This window comes from Musca autumnalis, unplaced genomic scaffold (assembly GCF_047663935.1).
Source record: "Musca autumnalis isolate F117 unplaced genomic scaffold, ASM4766393v1 scaffold_1, whole genome shotgun sequence".
Lineage (NCBI taxonomy): Eukaryota > Metazoa > Arthropoda > Insecta > Diptera > Muscidae > Musca > Musca autumnalis.
Window position 1 is genome coordinate 259,236,032 of NW_027411644.1, and position 19,251 is coordinate 259,255,282.

Genomic DNA, 19,251 nt, shown 5'->3' on the forward strand with positions numbered 1-19,251 from the left:
AACACTGATAAATACCCGTGCTAATGTATGGTTCCAAAACCTAGGTACTTACTTAGTGCTTGGTGTGTTTGAGAGAAAAATTCTTCGACAGATATACGGGCCACTATGCGTTGACGATGTACCACGTAGTATGTACCACGAGCTGTATCTGCTATACAAAGACATTAGTATAGTTATCGAGATACAACGATTTCGTTGGCTAGGCTATATCATAAGAATGAGCGATGATGAACCCGCTAAAAAGGCGTATAAATACGTGCCACATTTCGGTGCACGCAGAATTGGCAGGCCCAAGTTTAGATGGAGCAAATAAGTGGATGAAAAGATTAAAAGGCGCGGTATTCCAGAAAGCAAAGTAGCAAACAGAGAGAATTGGAGATCTTTCCTTAGTTCGGTTTATGGAACAAATGTTCTGCATTGGGCCAGCTATGCAAGTAAGAAAGTAAATTACCAAAAAACAAAATAAATAGTTAATTAATAATCAAATAAAACCATAATATTGTACAAATGTGAGCAATACATTTTTCGATTTTTTTTAGTTAGATAAGTTAAGTAAGTACCTGAGGGAAAATAAAATAGCTCATGTTGTGTAAACGCTACGGTAATTTGTTTACACTATTTTTAAAGGCCCCAATCCTACCTACCTAACAAAAAAAAAAAAAACAATGAACGCAATATCTGTTATAGTTTCCGAGAAGTAGCTATTTCTTTCTCCAGAAGTTTGCAAAAATTACGTATTTCTCAAACATGGGGAAATGTTCGTTTTTAGGGGCACCCCACAACCTCACCTTCAAATATTTTGACCTAATTTTTTGATTTCCATAGTTTCAACATGTTTACTATCGAATCCCATATATAGAAATTAAATATCTGTTACAAAACAAAATTTTGATTTTTGGCCAGGAAAATCTTTTCTTGAACCATTGTGCGTCGGTGTTTAAAAACATATCCTAAGTTCGGTTTATGGAACGACCGTTCTTTCTCTTTCTTCTAGAATTTTACATTAACAACCAAATATTTCTGAACAACTAAATCTACAATCGAAAGAAATGACACAGTTTTGATTCGATATTTGTATTTGATGATAACCCTCCATGACCCCTCAGATAGATTTGGGAAACCAAAATACTATTTATGCTTGTTTTTTAGTTTAGTTATTAAATAAGTGACTTAGCCGGCGGTAATTTAAACAAAAAGCATAATATTTTAGTCAAATATGAATATGGAAATGAAAATACAGTTGTTTTGGTTGACACTTTTGATTTCAACACTTGGAACACAAGGATCACCATTTAATGATGAAGAAAAATCCATACGTTCAGCGAAATCCGCAGAGATACAAAAATATTTGGATGAGTCCATAGATCCGTGTACAGATTTTTATAATTTTGCTTGTGGAAATTGGAAGAAACTAAATCAAGCAGATAAAAAAGAGCCAAGGAAAAATGTTTTCTTAAATGTTGATAAAGAATTTGAAGTGAAGTTAAAGGAGATCTTAGAAGGCTCAAATGGAGAAGAACTTAATGAAAATGAAAAGAAAGTGAAAGAGTTTTATAACTCTTGCCTGCAAAGAGATGTGAATTATGATACCAAAAGATATAGAAATAAAATGCAAGAAATTTTAATGGAATTTGGAAGAATGCCGGTGGTGGAAGGTGCCAAGTGGAATGAAGATGAATTTGATTGGTGGAACATAATTGCCAAAATTTCCAAAACGTATGGTTTTAATATTATATTTGGCTATGAGATTATACCCAATCCCAGAAATGTTTCCATTAATACCCTGGTAGTGCAGCATCAAAAGTTTGAGTTTCCATTGTCATTGTATGGAAATGCAACATTGGGAAATTTGTGGAAAAGGTATCACGAAGAGGTGTCAACAAATTTGCAAACTTATTTTGATTTAAATGCTGAGCAAGCGAATAAAACTGCCAAGGAAATTTTGGAATTAGAGGTCCAATTGGCCAAAGGTGGTGCCAACAATCGCTATGGACCGGATGAATATTGGAGTGAGACAACGGCAAATAAGTTACACAGAAAATATTATCCTTATTTGAATCTGCAGCAATATTTTCAAACATCATTCGGCACAGTACCGGAGGGAGATATTGTCGAACGCAATGAGGCATATCAACACAATATGATTGAAGTCATAGGCACCACACCGAAGAGGGTTGTGGCCAATTATATATTTTATAATCTTATAAATAAATTTCAAGCTAAAGACCTAGACTGTGTGACGGAAACGAGAAAACGTTTTCGTAATCTATTGGAGAATATGTGGTATAAACGAAATAATCTGCAAAAAATAGAGAAATCTGTTTACAACATGTTTGAAGATCTATTGTCAGTGTTCAACAGAACTCTAATATCCAAGAAATTCAAATGGATTAATCCACGGGTACGCAGATATACAGTGGAAAAATTAAATGTCCTTGCCATAAATATTTACAATTATGAGAATGTAAACTTCACCCAAGAGTATGGAAAACTGACTCTCAATGCCACCGATTATATTGGAAATTTGAAAAATATTTACTCCCTCAAAGCTCAAAGAAATCGTGAAAAGTTTAACCAACTGTCAGAACCATATTATGATTCGGAAAATATGCCGCTTGGTCCAAAATACATACGTCGAGAAAATCGTATTCTAATACCTCTGGCAGTGTTACAACCTCATCTATTTCGTTCAACCCTGTACCCGTTGGCAGTGAATTTTGGCCAGTTGGGTTTCCACATGGCCCATGCTATTGTACACGCCTTCGATGATGAAGCACGTTATGCTGATAAATATGGCAATGAAGTCGATTGGTGGGATCATCGTTCTTCGACATATTTCAATGATCGCACTGATTGTTTTCGCCAACAATATCTCAGGTATTCATATGATGGCCACCAATGGCCTGACAGTGTTGTACAGTCGGAAAATATTGCCGATAATGGCGGCATACGTTTAGCCTATCAAACCTACAAGACCTGGTACGAATATACATTTCGTCCGCAAACCAATTTGGATCAGGAACAATTGCCAGATTTGAAATATAAAAACAGGAAATTATTCTTTATTACCTATGCCCAAACCTTGTGTTCAGATATTCACCGTGATTATGTTCCTGTTATTTTGGAAGAGGAGTATAGTCCGGCGGAGAGTATACGTGTCACAGCTGCATTGTCAAATTTGGAGGAATTTTCCGAAATTTTCCAATGTCATCAGGGTAGTATTATGAATCCTGAAGATAAATGTAAACTTTATTGATAGGCTTTAGTTAAAAGTGTGTGTATATGAAGACAATTAAGTGTAATTTAGGAAGGTGATACAAAAGGTGAAATAAGGCCTTTATTTGCTGCCAAAACATATTTTTTAAACTAAAATAAATAACAAATATTTAACTTCTATCAAGAATGTATGTGTACAACATTTTTAGTTAAAAATATTTTATTGTTTCTTTCCTTCTTTGCTGGATTCTTCTCACAAAAACTTTTGACAGCAAATGAATACTGAGGCCTGAATTCGCAAAAGAACCTCGGATGACAAAAAAAAAAAAATTAAAAATAATAATAAAAAATTTCCAGACAAAAATCAATCTTTTCTAATTTACTTAAAAAAAACAGGTAAGTTGGCGGAATATGACTTGAAGCGTGGGAGACTAGTTTTCACAAGTGTTGGTCTGGGCCGATAAAAATTTTGGTCCGATAAAAATGTTTGAGCTACTTTAATAAACTGTTACGTTTTTATACCCTACACCACTATGTGGGAGGGTATTAAAAGTTGGTTTTGGCCAAAAAGTTTGTAACGCATCGAAATAATGGTCCTATACTTATGATCAACGGATCAACCGATTTGGTTCAAATTTCCAATACAATGGATCTCGCAAAATTTTGTCCAAACTTTAAGTCATATCGGTCCACTCCTTCGGGCAGAATTTGGGAGTCTAGTGAACCAAATATATGAAATCGGTCGAACATACATATGGGAGCTATATCTAAATCAGAATCGATTTCAGTATAATTTGGCACACTTATTTCTAGTGCAAATTTGGTGACATTTTCAAACAAATTCCAACAATATTGGACAGAAATTGCGTGTTTGGTGCACCAAACACCTCATACTTACTTACTTAGCTGGCCCATTACAGAACATTTGTTCTATAGGCTAAGAACTAAGAAAATATCTCCATTTGTATCTGTCTATTGCTTCTCTTTCTGGAATACCGCGCCTTGTCATCTCTTCATCCACTTGTTTGCGCCATCTATTCTTTGGCCTGCCAATTCTGCGTGTACCGCCAAGCGGCTCATATTTATACGCCTTTTAAGCGGGTTCATCATCGCTCATTCTTATGATATGGCCTAGCCAACGCAATCGTAGCATCTCAATACGTTTAACTATCTTGATGTCGTTGTATAGCAGATACAGCTCGTGGCTCATGCGACGTCGTATTCACCGTCAACGCAGATTGGTCCGTAGATCTTTCGAAGAATTTTTCTCTCAAACACACCAAGCACTGCCATGTCTGCTTGCGCAAGTACCCAGGCTTCGGAGCCATACATCAGCACGGACAGTATCAGTGTTTTGTAAAGCGTTATTTTTATTTGACGAGATGTGGATTTGTTTTTAAACTGCTTACTTAAGCTAAAGTAGCATCTGTTAGCCAATACAATTCATCTTTTTATTTCACAACTTATGTCGTTAGTTGTGTTTACGGCGGTGCCGAAGTAGACGAAGTCTTTACCTACCTCAAAATTATAGGAACCAACGTCAGTTGGCCCGATCTCTATGGACGCATTGCGCGTCGACACTATCAACTTAGTCTTCCCGCCGTTTACCGCCAGACCCATTTAGCGGATTCTACTTCGACCTTCATAAAGGTATATGTTACTTCTTTCACAGATCGTCCCATGATGTCTATATCATCAGCATGAGCAAGTAACATGTGACTATTGGTGTAGATTGTGCCACTTCTTTTGACGTTTGCCTCTCGGATAACCTTTTCCAGCAGGATGTTGAAGAGATCACACGAGAGGCTGTCTCCTTGTCTGAAACCTCTTTTGGTGCAAACTTCTTCGGAGAGGTTCTTTCCTATTTTAACTGAGGATCGATTGTGAGTTAAAGTCAATTTCCAAAGCCGTATGAGCTTTGCGAGGATACGAAATTCAGACATGGCCTGGAATACCTTTGAACGTAGTGGGCTGTCCAAGGCAGCTTTATAATCGACAAAAAGGTTGAAGGTGTCGATCTGCATCTCTTGGGTCTTCTCCAGGATTTGCCGCAGGGTAAATATCTGGTCAATGGTGGACTTGCCGCATTGGTATGGTCCAATTATCTCGTTGACCATAGGCTTCAGACGTTCGCACAATATCCCTGACACGATCTTGTAGGCAATCGGGAGTAGACTTATGCCCCTATAGTTAGAGCATACAGTCTTATCTCCTTTCTTGTGGACAGGGCGCAGCATACTTAGGTTCCAATTGTCGTGTACTCGTTCTTCCTGCCAGATGGTCCTAACTAGCTGATGAATACACCTTATCAGTGTGTCGCCTCTGGTTTTGAACAGCTCGGCTGGTAAGCCATCGTCTCCTGCTGCATTATTATTCTTCAGCCGATTTATTGCTGTCTTTACCTCATCTTGGCTGGGCGGTATTCATTCAATACCATCTTCTGGGATTGGATCTGTGGTATCTTCGTCGTCTTCGCTGCTATTGGAGACCAACAGTTTTGAAAAATGTTCTTTCCATATCCTGAACACACTATCTGTATCAGTTACCAAATTACCTGGCTGGTCTCTACAGGAGGATGTGCCTGTACCAGAGCCATCAGTTTGATGCTTGACTCTTTGGTAGAATTTTCGGACTTCATTCTGGCTCCTGTACATCTCGTTTTATTTACACTCCCGCTTTTCCACCTCCCTCTTTTTCCTGCGGAAAAGACGTTTCTCCTCCCTCCTTTTCTCCCGATATCTCTCTCGTGCGCTACGCGTTGCTACGGATTGTAAAGTAGCCCTATATGCCGCATTTTTCTCTTCGGTAGCAGCACGACACTCCTGATCATACCATGGATTCCTTGGTGGATGTCTGTGGAATCCAAGTATGAATTTTGCGGCTTTGCCTTTGCGCTGGTATATTATCGGGATGAGGAGTGCTTTAAACGAATGCACATCCAACACGCTCGATGAATGTCTTCCATCTATCACAACGTGATCAATTTGATTTCTTGTTTTCTGATCTGGAGACAATAAGGTGCCCTCATGGATGTCGAGATGTTTAAATCTGGTGCTGCTAACTATCATGCTTTTTTGCCGCTGCGAAGTCTATCAGCCTCATGCCATTGTCAGATGTTTCATTGTGGAGACTGAATTTTCCGACTGGTGAGCCAAAGATATTTTCCTTTCCAAATTTGGCATTAAAATCGCCTAGAATTATTTTAATGTCATTGTTGCCCTGCCAATGATATGTTCATATGTTTCTTCTAAGCGCTCATAAAATATATCTTTGGTCTGTTCGTCCTTGTCTTCAGTGGGAGCATGAGCGCAAATAAAGCTGATGTTGAAGAATTTAGCTTTAATTCGAATTGGAGCAAGTCTTTCATTCACGGGTGTGAAGCTGGAGACCAGGTGTTTTAACCTCCGACCAACTACAAATCCGCAACCAAACTCATGCTTTATGTGATGGCAGCTATAATACAGTGTGTCACCAAACACCTCATATCAGACGCAAATATATATCGAAGCTATACTCATTTGAACCGATTCACCAACAGCAATAGCGTTCTTCCTACAGCTAAAAAAATGATCTTCCCCAATATTCAGATGAATCGGACAATAAATGCGACCTGTACTTTGATCACAAAATTACATGTAAAGACGTACGGACATGCATAAATCTACTCAGAAAGTGTTTATATGTATATCCCCAAAAGGAACTACAGGGGTAGGGTGTATAAAGGACCAGTTGACAATTTTTGACTGGAAATATTCCACACAAGTCTAATCTGAATTCGAGGATTCGATTTATTCGTCTTTTTTGAGGTATTTATTTCAATTTTTAATGGTACGAAAATAACATTAAACGGTTTTTGAGAAAGATCTTCTTATTAGAATCAGTCCTCGTGCTCAAAAATGTATTCATTTGAAAATTTAATAAGGCACAAATAATAGAAAACTTTTTTTAATGGGACTGAAGATAGTGTGTGATATCTAGATATGTACTTTAAAGAAGAAGGAAAGGCGTTATTTTCGGTCCGATATGTTTATATCCTCACCGCATATAATAAGATAAGATCTAATGTGGTTGAAAATTCTGGGATACTCCAAACCTGAGCTTTTATCGGTAATATTCACTTGAAAGCTTTTTAGTTATTGCGTCAGTTCTGTTGGAGGATTTGGTTAAAAACTTCAAAAGACCGAAGTGGGTCTGATATTTTTCATTTTCAATTCTAACTATCCAGGACTAATATAATATATATTTCAGACTTGTATATAAAATATTGTGAATTCTCTCTATTGAATTTATATACTTTGTGTCAATATTGCATATAAAATTAACAAAAACCCTTTAAAATAGCTTTACGGAACGCTACGCAACATTTGCGACTTTCATAATTTTTGGTCAAGGTGTACCCCCTCCAGAAATAAAATCCTGCGTACGTCTCTGGATTGTATTAAAAACTGCTCATATTAGCCTCATAATAAGAATATATTGAATTTCTTGCCAAAATGCCTAACTGGTGCACATTATCGCCTACATGTTGTCCATACATGATTTAAAACATGCCATCGCGTCTCCATTTTGCATATTTCCCAATGTGTTTAATGTGGGATGAAATGACATTTGTCATCGAAAAAAATTTATTGAGACAACATCTCCATGGAGACTAGCTTAAACGCATCCTTGCCAATTAACTACAAGTCCTTCAACTAATGCCAATTATAACAAACTGTCTTAAAAACTCCCCAAAAATTACAAACAGCGCAAATGCAATAAATTAAAATTTTAACGATAGAGAAATGCAGAATGCGCTAAATCAAAAGGAAAAACAAAACAAACAAAAAACATTTGTCAAAATCAACAGCGACATGTGAACAAATCCAAATTTCCAATGAACTATGAAACAAAGTTGTAGTGAAATGAATGAATGAAGAAGTATGGATGGGAATTGATTAAGACCAGCGAATGAATGAGCGAACGAACGATGATGCTAAAAAATTGCTACACATCTCTTCCTACTCCCTTCGTAGCCAGCTAGCAGGGCTTTACGGAAACATAGCTCAAACTATTGCAGTAAATCATTAGCCAAAGCGTACGAAAATCGAGCCACGACAATGACATACGTTTTCTTAATTCCGTACTTATTCCTTTGGAGGAGTTGACAACCTCTTGGACGGGGACGTTGAAGGAAACGGAAGTATCAAGGAGGAATATTCGTTCAGCTTTAGTGTATGGTAAACGGTAACTGGGATTAGTGCTATTGCTTCTACAACTGAGAAATAGTATCACATCTCAGTGAAGAGGAAACATTGCTTAAGTTTTTGTCTCTTCTCGTCGTTCATTGATTCATTCATTCATTTGGCACAAAGAAAAGCAAATAAAACTTCTTCATTAATACTGATCGATGAGCATAAATCCTTTTGTTTACCAAGTGTTTAGCTTAGTTGTCTTAAGAGGAGGGTGAATGGAGAGGGAGTAGTAAATAGTTTTGTTAGTTTATTTTGCGTATAATTAAACAAATACAATAGAGTATCCGTTATTGAAGAGTTTTGTTCATGAAACACAAGACAAGCAGAATTAGCCATAAATTTTCTACGGTTGCAGAAGTAGTTGGAGGGTACAGTGGTTTGGATCTTACTTAAATGGCTTTTATTCTAAACAGATTTTTTTGTTCCATAAACCTCACTAAGACTATATTTCCAAACGTACCTATCTTATGTTTTACTTCTCCAATTTTGGATGATATTTGTCTTGTGATATTAACAGTGTCGGTTTGTCTATATGGTAATTGTTGGCTATTTGCATTTTTCTCCATATATTCCAAACATTAATTTAATTATTATTAATTATCATAAAATTTTTGAATATTTTAAGTAACGATCGTTATTAAAACAATTAAGAAAGTATCAGTCGGCTTTTCCGACATACATATACCCTCATCCTATGTGAATTTAAACTTTGAACTTTTGTGGGGGAGGTACCCTAATGAGAAGACCGATATGGGCCATTTTATAAGTTCAACTAAATTTGGACAAAATATTAAGAGAGCCAAAGTTTGGACCAAATTGGTTGCCCCGGGCATACCATTTTAGTGATATTTTTAAATATTGGGAGAACGTACCGGAAGTTGTGGACCGGTATTTCTCATCTTCGAACTGATACTAAGTTTGGACAAAATATGACGAAGGCCATATTTCACACCAAATCGTTTGATCAGTTCTAGAGCTATCGTTCTCTCCAGCCACTACGTGTGGTGCCACAGGGGTTTACAACATTTTCAGGTTGTGTTTTTTAAAATGTATGGAGTTGCTCCTGAAAAATTTTTTACCGCAAATGCAAGTTGCTTCAACAAAAAAAAAAAATCAAAGTGATTCGAGAGCAGGTCTTAAAGTGAACCTACTCGTAATTTTGTGTAATAGGAACCAGAAGGAGTGGTCAAATATGGTCCATATTCGAACCTGATCTATATCTGGTAGATATATTAAGATGTGTGAAGTTTGCACCAAATCGGTCACTCCTATCAAGAGTAATCGTGCGAACAATTTTTCCGAAAGGAATAGACCGATTGGCTTATATTCAAACTTAAACTATGTTTGGAAATAATATTGCGAATGCCAAATTTTGGAGCAAATCGGTTAATCCAATCGAAAGTTATAGTGCGCTCCAACCACTACACACGGTGTCATAGGGGTTTTCTGCAACTTTCAGGCTATTTTCTCAGGAAGTATGGACTTGACCCTGATGAAACTTGTACCGCCGTATGGGGGGCCGTGAATACAAGTTGTTACAACAAAAATCAAAACTATTCGAAAGCATGTCCTAAACTGAACTTTTCCGAAATTTTGTGTGGGAGGTACCCGAAGGCGTGGACCAATTGAGTCCGTATTGGAACCTCATCTAAGTCTGGTAGAAATTTTACTATGTGCAAAGTGAGGACCAAATCGGTTACTGCCTTCAAGAGTTATCGTGCTCACAAATTTTCCGATCATTTTCGAAATTTTGTGGGGGAGGTACCGGAGGGAGTGGACCGATATAACCCATCTTCAAACTTAAACCAAGTTTGGACAAAATATTACGAAAGCCAAAGTTTCATCCGTTCGAGAGTTATCGTGCGCGCCAGCCAGGCAGACGGACGGACATTGCTAAGTCGATTCCAAATTGTCTGAAACACATTTCGTCCAAACATACTTGGGGTCTAAAACCATTATTTCGATGAGGCACATTTTGCCCGTATGAAAGTGTATATATGCACAACCAAGTTTAGTTAGTGCCGGCAATTTTTTTGGAGCTCCAGGGCCATTATCTCAAAAAGTAACGATAGTCCAAGAAACGGTTGACCCCGAAAAATAATACACCGTCAGGAAAAGAATACAAAGTCAAAATTCGATTTTTAACAAAAAATGTGCCGTATATTTACCGTTAATCGGTCAAAAAAATTTTAAGGAAAATTATCTTATTTGAAGACAAAATTTTGATGTTTTCAATAAACTCACAAAAATATATGAAGACTGAACACCAAATTTCTGTAATTTTGATTGGATAATGTGGCTAAAACCTTAAAAAAAACGAAAATTGGGCGGTACCGTTCCAATATACCGGAAATCGGGCGATACCGTTATATTGGAGCTATATCAAAACGTGGACCTATGTACATAATTTTTATCAGAAAAGTTTTTTTTGGTCCATTGGGAACCCTCAATGCAAAATTTCGGCGTATTTGGACGTGAAACATATGTAAAATCTTCAAAATTCTGAAAATCGGGAGGTACCGTTATATGGGGTCTATATCAAAACGTGGACCTATGTCCACAATTTTTATCGGAAAGGTTTTTTGTAAAGTGAAAACCCCGCATCTCAAAATTCAACCAATTTGGTTGATAAGTTCAGCTAAAATATTCAAAATACCGAAACATTAAGAAGTACCGTTGCATGGGGACTATCCCAAAACGTGGACCGACCTTCCCAATTTTTTGCTCTCGACATTTTCAGTGAACAATAAGTATTTATACCAAAATTCATTTGCCAACGCCAACTCCTTTTATATTTGGCCACCGTTTATTTGAACTCGCGACATAGTGAAGCGTTTTTTTAAGGTTATGCGCCATCATCTAGGGAACTATGGACTTGCCCTCGAAAAAAATTACAATGACGTAACGGGGGCCGCACGAACATCCTGTTACACAAAATTTTATAACGATTCGTGAGGTGTCACTAAACTGCACTTATTTCAAAGTTTGTGTGGGAGGTACCTGAAGTGGACCGATATAATCCATATTCGAACCTGATGTATGCCTAGAGGTAGAATTACCATGTGCAAAGTTTGGTTCAATTCGGTTACTCCCTTCGAGAGTTATCGTGCGCACAAGTTTTGCGACAATTTTTGAAAGTTTTTGGGGGAGGTACCTAAAGGAGTGGACCTATATGGCCCATCTTCGAACTTAAATCAAATCTGGACAAAATATTTCGATACCCAAAATTTGAACCGAATCGATTGATCCGTTCGAGAGTTATCGTGCGCACCAGCTAGCCAGACAGGCAGACAGACGGACGGACCTGGCTAAATCGACTCCAAATTGTCTGAATCGAATATCGTCCAAACATACTTGAGGTCTAAACCCGTTATTTCGATGAGGCACATTTTAGGCACATTTTAGGCTAAAGGTTGAGGGTATAATAATTTCTTATGTTCTTTTGGATGTAATAAACCAAATAATTTAATCTTTAAACGAGGAGGTTTAAAAAATATCAATTTAAAAAAGAACCTTTTTAACCATTGAGCGGTTTAAAGACAAAATTTGTATATATTCAATAATCCTACAAAAATATATACGACATTAATCGACATTTGTCGATGTCATCTGCGTATTCTAGTAGCATTATTTCTTTGTTGTACACAATCAACCATATTATGGAGCAGGGTTTCGGAGTCGAGGTATCTTTGGCTCAACTCCGACTCCAGCCGGTTTTTTCAGGACACCGGCTCCGACTCCGAGTCGATTTCGAGAGTAAATTCCTATATCACTAAAATTAATAAAATTTGCACATATGTTATTGGCTTTTCCTAACATATTCTTTAGAAAGGGCATTAGTACGCAACCACGGAACATAAATATGAAGTAACATTCATATCTACAGTATTTCTACTGAATCCTACATTCAAAAAGGCAACAAAATAAAATGTGGAGGACTTTTGTCGGTTTTGGCGTTTTTTTTTTCTTCGCACGAGTAAATTTTGGAAGGAACTCTTCCCCGTGAGAAAATCTTTAATCTGTCAAAACATGTCAAAATGAAGGGGCAATACATAGCATAAAAACTGCATGCGGTAAAAATTATAAGCTATTCATGAAAAGGTTTTAAAATGGATGTAAGAAAACATTTTAGAATCCTTCGAGAGCCTTAAAAAGCCATTTTTCATGAATTTTATCCAAGAAAACTACGAAAATTTTTTCTTTCAGATTTTCTTCATCTGAAAGAACATAACAAAATCAGTTTTCTGAATTTTAATTTCAAAAATACCACGAAGTTTTGTGGTAAATGGTGGCCGTATACGAAAACCCTCTTTTTATAAAAGCGTTTGCGGTGCCAACTCGAAAACTAAACCGATTGCCATTTATTTTTGTGGGCTTATCAAGAACATCAAAATCTAGTACTTCATCTATCGATTTTGTAAAAAAATATTAGATTTTACGGAAATGGTGGACAGAAAAAGTCAAAATAATAATGTTTGGCTTAAAAACAGACGTTTTTTCATAAAACGGGTCAACAAAATATGTAAAAAAAAATCGATCGAAGCATTTCTAGAATCTGATGTCCTTTTTAGATTTTTATAGAAACATCTAATAATTAAGATTTTATCTAATTTTATGTAAAAGCTCTTCAAAATAGATCTTTGTGAGAAGACCAGTAGGTCTCCTGACAGAAGACTTGTAGAACTTGTAAAGAAGATGTTACTTTTGCTTGCAAAATATTAAAGCATCAAATGGACCATTAAATATCTCAATATCTCAACATGCATTTTCTAATCAAAATAGAGATGAAAAAATTTGACTTCAAAGGATAGTAGATATCCTGTGAATTGCCCTCTAACTGTGTAAAATATAATACCGTTTGTTTTCTTATATTTTTCTGTTAAAATAAATAATGATTTTAGAAAAAATTTTGGTGTCCCAAAATTAATATTATACATATTTCTATAATGTAGAAAAAAATTGCCCGGAGTCGGAGTCGAGATATTTTTTCGACTCAGACTCCGAATGCAGCAAAATTGCTCGACTCCGACTAGTAGACTCCATATAAACGTACCTCCCGATTTTCGGTATTTTGGAGATTTTAGCTAAAATTTTTAACCGAATTAGCTGTAATTTGACATTTAAGGTTTTTAGGGGTCAAAACATTTCTCCATAAAAAACTGCCCATATTAAGGTATAGCACCTATATAACGATACTTCCGGATTTTTGAGATTTTAGGGGTTACAACACTTGTCGACATAGCTTTATGTTTTGGTATAGCCACCATATAAAGGGAACTTCCTATATTTTTTTTGACTGAACTACCCGTAAGTTTACATTTAAAATTCCCCGCAGTCACGAATCTTCTTTGGAATGGCTCCCATATGACGGAGCCTCCGAATTTTCGGTATTTTGAGGGTTTAGCTACATTTTGTTCACTGCAACCGTTATTTGACATTTGAGGTATCCTGCGGTTACGAAACTTCTCCACCAAAAATTATCAACATAGGTCTAAGTTTTGGTATAGCCCTACTATATAACAGTACCTCCCGATTTTAAATATTTTGAGATTTTTAGCTACAATTTTTACTGAACTACCTATTATTTGACACTTCAAAGTGGTAACAAAACTTCTCCATCTAAAATTATAAACATAGGTCCATGTTTTGGTATTGCTTCCGTACCTCCCGATTTTCAATATATTGAGGATTTTAACTGCATTTCTTATACCCTCAGCATTTATGCTAACGGGGGTATATGCACTTTCATACGGGCAAAATGTGCCTCATCGAAATAATGGTTTTAGACCCCAAGTTTGTTTGGACGAAATGTGATTCAGACAATTCGGATTTGATTTAGCCATGTCCGTCCGTCTGCCTGTCTAGCTGGCTGGAGCGCACGATAACTCTCGAACGGATCAACCGATTCGGTCCAACTCTTGAAGGGAATGACCGATGTAATCCATACTCTGCACATCCTAATATATCTACCAGATATAGATCAGGTTCGAATATGAACTATATTTGTCCACTCCTTCTGGTACCTCCCACACAAAATTTCGGATAAGTACACTTTAAGACCTGCTCTCGAATCACTTTAATTTTTGTTGAAGCTATTTGCATTCGCTACCTCCACTACGACGGTAAAGTTTTTTCAGGGGCAAGTCCATATTTCTTGGGAAAGCATCCGAAAGGTGTAAAAACCCTATGTCATCATATGTGGCGGCCACGATAACTCTCGAACTGTTTACCGATTTTGGTTCAACATTTGGTCTTCCTCATATTTTATCCACACTTAGTTTCATGGGACAATACACAAATTCCGATACTTCTCCCCAGCATTTAAAAAAATTCACTAAAATGCTAGGACGATATCACTTGAATGGTGCAACCAATTTGGTCCAAACTTTGGATCTCCTAATATTTTGTAAAAATTTAGTTTAACTTCTAAAATCGCCCATATCCCTAAGGGTACCTCCCCCACAAAAGTTCAACGTTTGTGTCTTAGTGCAGGTAATTCCTAATCCACATTTTTGTCGGCAAGTTCAATACACAATACACAATGAAGAAGCCCTAAATACATTCGATCTGTCCTTAGATGAAAATTTCACTTCACATTGGCTGAGGGCATATCTCTGTCGGCAAAGCCGACTGATACTTTTTTACTTGTTTTAAAGAATTTCAGTCATAATATATAGAATATCTTAACCGTTCGCAAATTGTGAATGGGTGAAACTCGGATACATCGATTGTAAAACTTTTTTGGTTTTTACCATATACACTTTCATACGACCAAAAATTTGCCTCATCGAAATAACGGTTTTTGACCCCAAGTATGTTTGGACGAAATTCGTTTCAGACAATTTTTAATCGATTTAGCCATGTCCGTCCGTCTGTCTATCTGGCTGGTGCGCACTATAACTCTCGGAACTAACGGATCAATTGATTCGAACGAAATTTTGGGTATCGTAATATTTTGTCTAAACTTAGTTTAAGTTCGAAGATAGGCCATATCGGTCCACTCCTTCGGGTACCTTCACCACAAAAGTTCAAAATTTGTCTGTAAAATGGTGTGAACGATAACTCTCGAAGGGAGCAATCGATTTGGTCCAAACTTTGCACATCGTATTGTTCCTTCTAGATATAGATCAGGTTCGATATGGAGTATATTGGTCCACTCCTTCGGGTACCTCCCACACAATATTCGGATAAAATGAAATTTAAGAGCGCTTCTCGGATCGTTCTGAATTTTGTGTCAGTAAGTTGTCCTTGGGCTCCCTTCACGACGGTACACTTTTTTTCTTGCGCAAGTCCATACTTCCTGAGATATTGTCTTAAAAGTTCCAAGAAACCCTGACGACACCAACCGAAATGGCAAATCCGAAAAAAGTGAAGTTTAAGGGCTCGTCTCGGATCGTTTTGATTCTTTTTTTCAGTACGATGTTCTAGCGGCCTCATTTTCAACGGTACAATCTTTTACACACATACTAAAATAACTATTGTGCAAGATGACTCCAAAACTTCTTCGAAAATTTCTTTCAAACTTAGTTTAACGTAATTTAATATTTCGAGTCCTTTATGAAGAAGTTTGGTTACTAAAAATGTTTCGTATATGTCAATGATTTGGTATAGCCCCACATTACGGTACATACAGATTTTAAAGCATACTCGGGATACAAAATCAATATATTTTATATACGGCATAATTACATGTTTTCTTTTTGTCAGCACCGATGACTGATACTTTCTTACTTGTTCTATGGTTTTTCAGTAAAAGTGTAAAGGGCAGCTCCTCCCCACTTGAGACGATAGAGATACCAAATAAGATATGGGCTTTGCCATGTTATAGCCGGTCAGGACCATTGCTTGACATCTTTCAGTAATGAAACCTGCCCAAGAAAATGTTACACCACTCTCAGGAAGTATCCTTGGAATCTTCATAGGAATTGTCTTACCTATTAACAATTGGTTTAGTTCTGAAAAAAAATTATACAACTGTCCAGCCACCAAAGGTGTTTCCCTGGAATACTTTTGTGTTTAATTTGATTTAACCACAGTGATACAAAAGTTTCTACCTACCAGTTTTGCAATGTTAAGTTTTATATAGGGGTTTGTAATTTTCATTAAAATCATATAAATTTTCATTTATTTAATCTGAATAGTTTTTTTTTTTTTTGGGAAAAACATAGCCAATTTTCGACTTCTGTTTTCTTTTTTATCATGTGCTGAAGTGGTGGTGGATATTGCTCAGGAGGGTGTTGTTTTTTTGCATCCTTGTATTTTTAGTGGCCTGTTTGGTCAAGAAGAGAATCCACACCATGTTTGGTTTGTATTACAAGTGATGTATTAATCGTTACATCAAAACTGCTTAATTCTTTGGCGTTTTTCTCTTCCACTATCCCTCCCTCTTTCCAACAATTGTCGCTTACTGTTGTTTTTCAATCAATTTATCATCTTTTTTATTTTGTTTCTTGTTATTGATGCTGTCCAAAAATGAATTCCTGTTTTTGTACTTCTTTTTCCGGACATTGATGATGTTTGGTGACGACGCAGTCGAATGAACGAACGGTGACGATGATGATGCATTGTAGCCAAACCAAATCCATGGCCATCGGACGACTAGCTTTGCGTTGTATTTGGTCCGGTTGTTGTTGTTGTTTTTGCTACTTTCGTTGTAATGATGAATGCAACAAATGATTCATGTTTAATTTTAATATTAAATTGTTGCCAAAGGGGCGGGGTGATGTTTAAGAGAATGGGAGTTCTTTTGTATGTAAATGTCATATTTGAGATGATTTATTATGTCCATTCAATGAATGTTATACCTTATGACGTAATTTTCTCTAGGTTACTTTTTTGATTGTTGTCTGCAACGAAGAGTGGTGAATTATTCTGTGAAGAGTTATTATGGATATTTTTTGTTGTATTTCTTTCAGATAATCTTGTTTCGGAATGAAACATGAAATGTCAACTGTTTGAGGATTAAATATGACAAATCGAGTTGCACTTTGCCAATGTACAGTTTGCAAGGTAAGTTTTTTTCGTAACGTTAGTTAGGGTTTAAGCGATGTAATAGAAACTAAAGTTTTTTTATACCCTCCACCATAGTATGGAGGATATATTAAGTTTGTTTTTTCGTTTGTTACGCATTGAAATAATCATTTGCGAACCTTTAAAGTATATATGTATATTCTTGATCAGGGTGACATTTTGAGTCGATATATGCAGGTCCATCCGTCCGTCAATGTTAATCACTCTAGAATCCACAAAAATGGAGATAGGACGCGGAAAATTTGGGAATATGCGTCTTTTGTTTGCGGGCATGTCAAGTTCGATGATGGGCTATATCGGTACACGTTTTGGTATAGCCTACATATAACGGTACCACCCGATTTCAGGTATTTTGACGTTTTTAGTCACATTTTCAAACCGCACTAGCTTTAATTTGACATTTAGGATTCCTAGTGATCAACAAACTTATATTAAAAACTAAGAGCAAAGGTCCATGTTTTGGTATAGCCCCCATATAACGGTACCTCCCGATTTTCGGTATTTTAAGGATTTTAGCTAAAATTTTTAACCGAACTGGCTGTAATTTGACATTTGAAGTTACCTGTGGTCACGAAACTTAGCACTAAAAGTCGAACTATGTAGCTGTAATTTGACATTTGAATTTTCAGTGGTCACGAAACTTCTTCACTACATTATCACGGGTAGTATAGTATAGTTTTCATGTCAAATTTCTCTGAGTATGCATAGACTAAACACTGCAAACGTTTCCAAAAAAAAAAAAATTAAATGGCGCCTGGCAACACGTGGAGTTCCGTAGGCCAGATAGTTTTCGTCCAAACATCGTAATAATTCTGCCAATTTCAGACACAGTTTGAAGATTGATATTGGTCTAATCCTTCGGGTACCGCTTCCTCAATAGTTCAAAATTTTTCAAGCACCTCTCACACAAAATTTCCTATAAGGACGCTGCAGATTTTTTTCGGGGGAAGTCCAAATTTCCTTAGATAATGGACCAAATACTTTAAACCCCCGTAAGCACCAACTAAAATGTCAGACTTCGGATACCTTCCTCAAAAAGTTCAACTTTTCGGTTATGTAGGTTTTAAGGGCTGTCAAAGAACGTTTTGAAATTTTTACTGAAAATACTCCTGGTGATTTTGTCAACTCCATGCTTCCTGACAATTCAGCGACCAACTAAAATGACTGATGGGGGCGATAAATAAGAAACAAATTATTTCCAAAATAAGATCAATTTTCAAAAAGGACAATGTTGGCCCATCCATTTATGTAGGTACTTTCTGACATTCAACTAGATCGCTCGAAAATTGTTTCTCTCAATCACACGAAGCACTAGTAGTATAGCACGGGTAGTATAAGTGTTTCTTAAAGGGTTATTTTTGTTTGACGAGATGCGGCTATGTTTTTAAACTGCTTACTTAAGCCGAAGTAGCATCTGTTGACAAAAACCAATCATCTTATTATTTCATAACTGTTGTTGTTTGTTGTGTTTATGGCAGAGCCGAGGTAGACAAGTTCTATGGACGAATTGCGCGTCTATACTATCAGCGTGGTCCTGTCACCGTTTACTGCCAGACCCACTTTCTCTTCCAGATTATCCTTCGACCTTCTTAAAGGCATCAATTACTTCATTTTCTGATCGTCCCATGATGTCAATGTCGTCGAAATAAGCATGTGGCTATTTCATTTGGAGGTTTCTTATCGTACAACTTTTTTCAGCAGGATACTGAAGTGATCACACGAAAGATTGCCTCCTTATTTGGGACCTCTTTTGATACCGAACTGTTAGGAG

General features: G+C 36.7%; 1 protein-coding gene and 1 long non-coding RNA gene across 2 annotated transcripts in view; both read left to right on the top strand.

Annotated features, from left to right (window-relative positions):
• LOC141391222 (uncharacterized) overlaps nucleotides 1-17,456 on the top strand; it is a 186,514-nt gene extending 169,058 nt beyond the window's left edge. Inside the window, exon 3 of the long non-coding RNA XR_012409593.1 lies at nucleotides 17,366-17,456. This is a non-coding gene — a long non-coding RNA (uncharacterized lncRNA). The remainder of the gene's footprint in view (nucleotides 1-17,365) is intronic.
• Nucleotides 1,217-3,256, top strand: LOC141390834 (neprilysin-1-like). The gene has a single exon (XM_073963790.1). It carries the CDS (start codon nucleotides 1,217-1,219, stop codon nucleotides 3,254-3,256), a length of 2,040 nt encoding a protein of 679 aa, XP_073819891.1.
• Nucleotides 17,457-19,251: the final 1,795 nt, after the last annotated feature.